The sequence below is a fragment of the Poecilia reticulata genome, linkage group LG2, assembly GCF_000633615.1.
Source record: "Poecilia reticulata strain Guanapo linkage group LG2, Guppy_female_1.0+MT, whole genome shotgun sequence".
In the NCBI taxonomy this organism is placed as follows: Eukaryota; Metazoa; Chordata; class Actinopteri; order Cyprinodontiformes; family Poeciliidae; genus Poecilia; species Poecilia reticulata.
Genome location: NC_024332.1, coordinates 11971949 through 11981364, shown reverse-complemented (window position 1 = coordinate 11981364; position 9416 = coordinate 11971949). Strand labels below are relative to the sequence as shown.

Sequence of the window (9416 nt, the reverse complement as noted above, 5' to 3'; positions counted from 1 at the left end):
CAGTTTTGTTTTGTAATACAGGCTGCTGGCTTGGGTTTTTGGACACAGTAGCACAGCTTGCAAGTCCATTGTCCAAACGGACTTCTCTTCATCAGCAGAATCCTTGTCCCTAGATTTCTCTTACCTCGCTTCATCCTTCTTGGTGACATGTGCGTCATATGCAGCCTTACTGATATTTCCATGTTTGAATGAAACACAAACATCACACTGATCTTTTCTTGGAATAAATACGGAGTAGATCTCCTCATGGAACACAGCTGTGAAATATTGGATTCCAACAGCTCTCACTCCAGCAGTTGCAGCTGCCTGTCCATATTCACGGTGTAGTTGGGAGATGGTTGTGCCTTGGTAAAGGAACTTCTTGTCTTTGTAGGTAGCTGTGCTTCTGCAGTAGTGTGAGTCAACACTGGGCAGGTCCCTCAACCAGTTCTTGAGGAAATCTTTGACATCAGTTTCAACCTTTGTATGCCTGCCACTTTTGGGTCCAGATTTTGATGGCACTTCTGCTTGTTTTTCAGGGTTGATGGGGTCATCCAGCCATTTTGTAATGGTTCTTTCAGGGAGACCAATTGTAAAAAAAAAAAAAAAGTGCCTTGCACACTTAAACACTTGTTCCATCTTCAAGCTTCAGTTGGTCGGTAAATGATGAATTGTGTCGGGATCCCTCAGTAACTATTTTTTGCTTTATGCTAGTCTTTGTGACCAAAGTGGTGACATATAACCGACGTTCTTCCCAGGTGTTCATTGCCCAAATCTTGTCAAATACCCATTGCCGCTGCTCTTCTGTACGGACTTGGCAGTCTCGAGTTGAGACTCGCTGACAGAACTTAGGACCCATAGTCTTTGCACTTATTTCTTTGCCACTTTTGCTCTTGTATGAAATTCCTTTTAGACGTTTCTGCTTGGATTCATTTTGCTTCCATGTTCTTGGACTGAGGTGTTTATTTCTTTTCTTTTTGCCTGCATCTTTTAATTCAACATCCTCATCCTGCTGTTCTAAAGTTGTTGCCACTTCTAAGGCTGTTTTTATCTTCAGAAAAAGAGGACTCCTCACAGGTTGGGGTATAGTCCGGATCTTGAATGACATCATCACCATCATCATTTGATATCGCCTCTTCTTGGTGTGGATGTGTCTGCTTGGCATCTTTAACTTTGTCCATGGGAGCAGATGATGCATCATTATAAACATACTGCATCATCTCTTTATGGATGATTGATTCTCAGTAGATGAGGACAGACTGGTGTTATCAATATCAAGTGCATCTCCTACCAAAATGGAAAAACAATTATTAAAACCTTTCAAAAATGTGTGATTATTCTGACAAACATGAATTGCCTTTGAGGTCAATTGTATTAAGATACATCGTGAATTCTCAAAATGGTTTGCAAGTTGCCTCTAGATACAGCAACACAGGCACACTATAACACCAGTCAAATAATTTACGATTACTTATGTTCAACTGAAATTTTCATTAGTTAAAATCAATCAAGTAAAGAGGGTCCTTTGTGAATTTTTTCTAGACTGTAGATTACATTACAGTATTGAAAACTTTCTTAGTTAGATGACTCTGGAGTCTTTCCACTGTTTGTGCTTTTTAGCTAACTTACATCCATCTATTATCGATACCTTTTATTCCTCATTAGGGTCATGGTTAATGCTGGAGGCAATCCCAGCTGGCTTCGGGCAAAGGCAGGGCACACCCTGGGCAGGCCGCCAGTCTATCACAGAGCATTTTTAGCTAGCTTCCTAAACTAAAATTTTCACAAAAGATCACATTTTATGCAATTTTGATAGCCTAGTATATATTATAGTAAACATCTTCACTTACCAACATGGGTAGAGTCCTGAATCTTGGAAATAGCATCAGTAGCTGTGTAGAATTTTTGTCTCCTTGAATCATCCGCCATCTTGAAAAACTTCTAAAATTGCCTAAGTCAATTTGTCTGGTGACTTAAGCAAAATAAAACTGCCTATGTAGGCAATTATATAAAAGGGGTAAAATTGCATGATCTGTTTAATTGAGGATGTAGGCAATTTTACCAGAGGTGGCCAGCATCACGAAGAGATGATTTAGTCAAAAAAAAAAATCATTTTTGAAAAAAAAAAAATAACTTAGGCAATTATTTTAAGAATGTGACGATATGCTATTTATAATAACTGCGGAGATTTTCTGTTGTTAATCGTATCGGCCATGTTGGTAATATATTTTGCTGAAGTCTGAATTCCTGTGAATAGACAGCACGACGCTAAGTAGTTTCAATGTCGTTAACGTTAACGTCATTTAACGAAAACATACATTTAATCAAAATCTCAGGCTTCGGTTATTCCATGCAAATGTGTGGAGGACCACAACTGACATAATTAAAAATAAAAGAAATATTATATTGTTTTTCCTTTTACTTACGTATGCGTTTTCATCAAGAAATGTATTTTCTTTTGCTTTTTCCTTATACAAGCTTTCGTTCTGTCGCCATTGCCTCGTCTCCTCTCTTTACTTATCCACATGCATTTCTGCTTCATTATTCAAACGAGGTGRAGTGTGTTCCTGGTCCAGCAGGGTTCATGTGCATGCCTGCGCTTTTGGCCTCGGTTTAGCAACAGAAGTAGTTATGGAGGAAGCACAAAGACAGTTTGTGTCCGAGTTGTTAAGGGAAGCTGTGAATAGACTGCTGGATGAGCAGTCTATTCAGGGAGATAGACTTCTGCAATTTTGTCGAAGACGTTATTTATATTGTAAACTTATTAGCATCCACCGTTCAACTCCACAAGCACAAGGCTCCACGAAAAGACCAAGGAGCAACACAAGTAAGTGTTTTTTCCCCTTCCAGTARCTCTACACTTCCACTGGAATATTATTTCTCTTTGTTAAGCCACTTATTTCAAATTTAAAACAGACAGAAATTAAGATTTTTCTCATTTTATTCAGTGGAAGACAAAGAGTCCATTGATAACAGCCTAGCAAACAAGTGTTACGTTKTTGAATTTGTGTTATCTTTCACAGCTCTGATGAATTCACAAACTGTCTCTACCAAAACTTTTCAAAGTTGAGGACTGCTGGTGGCTATGAGTCGCTCAAATGTTCTGGTAACAGAAGATTTCTGGACTACGTTGAGCCTCGCTGCATCATCCTCAACCTTAGATATATTTCCAACGTAGCCTTACCAGAGTTGCAAGCCCTCATTTCCAACACCATTGAGAAGCTAATAGCCATTCGGCTAAATTTATTACAGTCTTTGTGGACTTAATGAGTTCAGGCAGATCTGTACTAAGTAGATCACAAATAAAAATCATTGTAGTTCATTAAAATGTTACATTTTGCATAAACAGATTAAAATATTTGAAGCATAGTGGGTGTATAATTGTTAAWYAAGTGAAGCAATACCTTGAACAATAAACTGATTGAGTTGATCAACCAACTCAATCAACTGGTGTCTCAACTGGAGAATAAAGCTGTTTTTAAAGTTAGGTTTTATTTTGTATATAGTCTACTATATTTTAACTGTTGAATACTGTGGACTGATTAGCATATTTGCGAATCAAACTGTTTTTTTGTTTGTTTGTTTGTTTTGTCTAGCTAGTTGATATTAATAATGTGAGAGCCATATTGATGTCACTGTTTTGTGAAAAACACTTAACTCGTTGGCCAGGCCTAAAGAGACAACATCCTGGGAGGGGAAAGCTGTCTAATAAAAAACCTTCCACACACGCACACTAGCATCATAACGCACCAGATTCAGGTAACGAAGTATACGCGTGTTGTGAACTGGATATTGATGAAACTGTCACAGTTGTTTGTGTGTTTACTGACTGAAACTTAAATGAATGTTTTAGCACAGCCATGGATGGTAAAGTAAACATTACCCACATAACTCTGTCCGGATACGTAGATCTGAACAAATACAGATATTTTTACTTTTCTGTTATTTTTACGGTGTACATTTTGATCATTTGCAGCAATGCTACTATTTTGTATCTCATCTGGATTCATAAAAACCTCCATGAGCCGATGTACATCTTTATTGCAGGTTTGTTRTTTAACTGTGTTATTTACAGCACYAACATTTACCCAAAGCTTCTGGTCGACTTTTTGTCTGAAGAACCGATCGTRTCGTATTCGGCCTGCCTCTTACAGTTTTTCATGTTTTATTCTGTGGCTGGTTCAGAGTTCCTCCTGCTAGCAGCCATGGCCTTCGACAGATATGTGGCGATTTGTAAACCTCTGAGGTATAGAAATATAATGAAAGGAAGTACTGTCCGTGCTTTCCTGATCATAGCTTGGTGTTTTCCTGCTTGCCATCTCGCTGTGCTGGCCATACTGAGTGCCAAAGCTAAACTGTGCAACTTTAACTTGGAYGGGATCATTTGCAACAACAAGATGTACACAATTCACTGTGTGAGATCAAGAGCGCTGACTGTATTTGGGGTTGTTGCTTTATTCGATTTCGCGATTCTTCCCACCCTCTTCACAGTTTTTACATACGCAAAGATATTCATGACGTCGTATCGGAGCTGTAAAGAATCCAGGARAACAGCTGCGCAGACCTGCGTGCCCCACCTGCTGGTTCTGACCAGCTATTTCTGTGTGATGACATACGATGTAATTGTAGCTCGAGTGGAGTCGGATTTCTCCAAAACCGCAGGCTTTATAATGACGATACAAACGTTTCTGTATCACCCTCTGATAAATCCATTCATGTACGGGTTCAAGATGAAGGAGATCAATAAACATCTGAAGACGTTGCTCTGTTCAACCAAAGCATGAAGCAGTTCTTTCTGAAATTATTTCAGCTCATGGAATATCTCATACTACATCTATTGTATCAGTAAGCTGTCCGTATTTTAAAATAACCCAAGGATTCACATTCCCAACGCAGATTCATGTCCCATACTAACCTGACATGCAGGTTTTCAAACTGTAATAAATAAACAATTCTGGCATCATTTTTACTGCATCCTTTAATGACCCAGTGTGCAAAATGGCTGATATTGTGTTAAGTAAATTTTTTGCAATGTGAAAGGAATAATTATATCTGAGCCAATCTGTATACGGGGCAGTTAAATGTAATGATGTATGAAGAGCATATGAAGGATTCTGGAGAAAGGAACATTTTGACACAGATGTCTTTCCACAATTTCCCTTGTTTGGGGCCAGAAAGATGGAGATATTTTTCCATGGTATGTAAAAATATATTTCATAACTTGCTCAAGAGGTCACATGTCAATATTGAATTTATTGACTTCATCAAAATATCTTGCATTGTCTGCCTTTCCTTATTCGAGATTTTCTAAATCCTGGCGTCTGAGTGTATGTGTTCTTACTTTTGTTTGATTAAATTTCATCAYCGTTTTCTATTCATCTAGTTTTTAAAAAAATAGCTTGTGATTAGTGGATAAAACTAGGCCACTCTAAATATTTGTGCTGGTTTTTTTAGCCTTTCTGGGGTTTTTGAGAGTCACTGATGTGCTTCACATTATTGTTATACCCCACGCTGTCATGATGTTGGTCAGTGTAGCGTTGGACCCAAATGCAGAGAGGTGGAGGAAGTAGCTGAGTTTGGTGATTTAATGATAAAAGAAAGATAAAAATAAAACTAAAACAAACCCAGAAGCATCCAGGCAGGAAACACGAGGGGAACACAGGAAATCACAAAACATTGACAGGAGAAGACATGAGRATCCAGAGATTTGTGGGTGAGGCAGGAGCCAGGCTGAGGATAAAGAGAGGAAGTGGCTCAGGGGAACAGAAAATAAACACCAAAGAGTAACTGACAAAAGAAACATGAATATCTGGAACAGAGAATAACTAGAAAAAAAGAAAAATCATAACTAGAATCACTAAGGAAGAACAGAAGTGCAAAAACAGGGCAACTTCAGGAAAAATATTAGGAGAAATATATTTTTGCCTTGTTACCTTAATATGCATTGTTTTTTTTTTGTTTATTGAATCTAAATGTATCTTTACTCATTAAAAGTCAGACAATAAAATGACAAGTTTGTTTTCCCCAAGAATGTATCAACGCATTGATACTGAGCTCCACTATCAATGCGTTGTCTTAAGTGATCCTTTAGCACAAGATCAAATATAGCCATCAGCTCCACGTCTTTTAGAAAGTTCCCATTATTGGCCTGATGTACTGTGTCACCAGGTTTCTTTCTGCCAGTGACTGGATGATACTAATTAAGCATGGAGCTTAATCAGTAATTAGAGAGACGCTGGAGCACGTCTGTCTCTCCAGCGATTCTTTTCTGCCTCCACAAGGCCCATATCAGTCTCATCAAGTTTTRCCTTGTGAAAGATGGAAAGCAAATTCCTTCCATTTTACCACATCGTTACAATAATCTCCACTATTTTCTTGGTAGTGCCCCAATGTTAGCGCAATCGTGCTGCKCTTCGGTTGACAGTTTTGAGGACTTTTGGGAGAATAATGGGSATCAGAAGCAATAGTCTGCAACTCTAACTCTTGAATAAGTCCACCTGACTTTTTCCCCATTGACCAGCTGTTTGTAGACATGACAATGAAAGCTTCGACCATCATGCCTTTTGGGGAAGGAAAAACTGTCCHTGGCAGGAAGTGGTCCTCTCATCACCGGTTCAGTCCTGTCTAGATGTGAGAGGAYAGATGGTCTCTCAGCTGGGTGGAGCTGATGATCCGTGGTGTGAATGGACTTGGATGTGGAAGCTTCTGGGGAAGAGACAAAAGAATGATTAATAATAAGGCATTCTGTTAGGCATTGCAAAGCCTGTTGCCCTGTAGATCTGTCCTGTAAATCTATTATCATGTGGCTGCACATTTGTTTCTCTAGAAAAAAATTAACTTATTTTAAAACAGTTGAATGATCACGCTTAGCATTATGTAATTATGTGCAGGACCAGGATGCTGGTCAATTTAATGCAAAATGTTAAAACTACTAACGCACGTTCTGGTGGCAGGTCCTGCTTTTTGTCTTCTGTAAGATCTTCAATGTCGTCTTCATCACCAATAACAACAAGGCTCAAACAGATTGGTGTAGTCTCTGTGGAGCAAACAGGTGTACACAATATAGATGGGGAAAAAGCATAAAGATGTACTACCAGCTTTCCTTAACGAAACATTCAATTTATGTCAGAAGTTATATATACAACATCTAAAGTAAATAAATGTACAATAGATGCATCAGTGTCACTTTGTCATGATGACGYTACACACACCTTCCTTTATGACAGAAGCCCCTACACACCTGTACCAGGAGCTCTGGACAGTGAGACATTGACTGGTGCCTGGATTGTTGTCCTCATCCAAATCCATAACCTGAAAACAGAAAGGACGAGAGTAAAACTTAATGATTGACCAATCTACAGTTATTTAAACATTAAAGGTTTGATACTACCCATGTTGACTCAAGCCCAGGGGCACACATCCTCCTAAACCCGGCCCTGCCTCTCTCACTTTGTTTCTGTCCAAATCTTCAGAGTAGCATTCACATGCTTTTTCAGTCTGGCCCTTCTCTGTGTGGAGGCAGAAAACAATGTGTAAAGCTTTTACAAAGCCCCAAAGTACTGTATTTTCCGCACTTTAAGGCGTACCTAAAAACCTTCAATTTCCTCAAAAGCTAACGGTGCGCCTTATATATGAACCCATATTGAGCCACAGCAGGTCTAGCAACTACGGTAAGCAGCCGCCGACTTCATTTTCCCTATATAAGAAGAAGCGCGTGGTGCATGCTGGGATAGTTGTCAGACCGCTGGTTTGTTAATAAAGTTTGACTGACCTATCTACCTACCGACCTGATAATCAGGTCGTCTGCAGGTCATTTAGCACCACGTTCTCCACAAACATGCTGTGCGCGAACGGAGAAGGGTCACCATTGTCCGGCCACGCCCCGGCCCAGTTGCAGAAGGCTCTCCTCGCCAACCGGAGTCGGACTGTTTTGTTGACATTCAGTTTAGTGCAGCTCCATCTAGTGGATGCATAACATAACTCCAGCCTCCGCTGTAGCTTCTATTCTATGCGCCTTATAATGCGGTGCGCTTTATGTATGAAAAAAGTTTTAAAATTGGCAATTCATTGAAGGTGCGCCTTATAATCCGGTGCGCTTTATAGTGCGGAAAATACGGTAACTTGTGGTATTAATGGATCCTTTTGCAGCATCTGCCACAACCAAATTCGGTGAATGAGCTCCACAAGGAACCAAAAGAGCTCTGGGGTTGATCTGAAGAGGTCTAGCCTGAACTCCTTTTTGTCCCTCTCATGTTCACCTCGTTGTCAAATAACTGACCTCTGCAGTCCTCTTCTAGTTTCTTCAGAAGTAAGGAGGCCAAATGCTTCCCGGTGGATTCTTCTTCTGCCTCCCAAAACCCCATGAAATGCTCCTTAACTGGGGACTTCTCCAGTAGTGAACCAGTTCGAATCACAACGGATAACTCTCTGGTGTGGCTGATATATGGAGTGAAATCTAGAATTATAGAAAAAATGTTGCTTTGTTTAATGAAGCACTACAACAAGTAGACTTCTGGTTTGTGTGGCTTTCGTCGTGGATCGCAGGACCAGATCTACATCCTCAACAGGATCCTGGAGGGTTCGTGGAAGTCCGCCCAAGCAGTCTACATGTCCTTTGTTAACTTGGAGGAGATGTTTGATCATGTCCCACTGGGAATCCTGTGGGGGGTTCTCCAGGAGTATGGGGTACCAGGCCCTTTGATACTGGCTGCTAGGCCCCTGTATGACCAGTGTCGGAGTCCGGACCACATTGCCGGCAGTAAGTCGGGTTTGTTTCCAGTGAGAGCTGGACTCAGCCAAGGCTGCCTTGTCACAAATTCTGCTGACAGGCTTGGGCATCTGGTTATGATGGAAGCCACCAGATGGAGACCCAAAGAAAGACGTGAAAGCTGGAACAAGAGGCTGGGGAGAGGGAAGTGTGGGTGTCTGCTTAGGGTGATAACACTGTGGCGATGGATGGATGGACGGACTCCTTTAAAATTTTTATTCTTTCTGATCTTTAGAAAGATGCTTGAGCTGTTTAGTGTGTAGTAAGAGGGGAAGGCAAAATTTATACAGATAATTAATTGCATTTGTAGAATACTGTGGTTTGTTTATTGCTACCATTGAGTATTTACAGTTATATACCGTATCTTCATAACAATCACTCTGTCTTCCTTATCTTTCTTTGTACGAAATGCAATTTTTACAACAACACCGTGTGTCTGAAAGGTTGTGTAATGATACTGTATGGAACAACAGAAATAACAGTGGTGCCTTCAGAGATTACAGTCTTCAGAGAGGAGGGCAGGAACTTATAAAACAATCATTCAGCAGACTCAGATACGTATTCGGAGCTTCTGCTGGTCACAGGAAGTTCGTCTGCAGATCATTACTTGTATTGTGAATTGGACGTTGATCAAACTGTATTACATTTGAACTGAATCTGCCTGAAGAAT

General features: G+C 40.1%; 1 protein-coding gene across 1 annotated transcript; it reads left to right on the top strand.

Annotated features, from left to right (window-relative positions):
• The first annotated feature begins 3778 nt into the window (after window positions 1-3778).
• On the top strand, window positions 3779-4763 carry LOC108167197 (olfactory receptor 11A1-like). Its single transcript, XM_017310412.1, has one exon. The coding sequence runs from the start codon at window positions 3840-3842 to the stop codon at window positions 4761-4763; it is 924 nt and encodes a 307-aa protein (XP_017165901.1). The 5' UTR covers window positions 3779-3839.
• Window positions 4764-9416: the final 4653 nt, after the last annotated feature.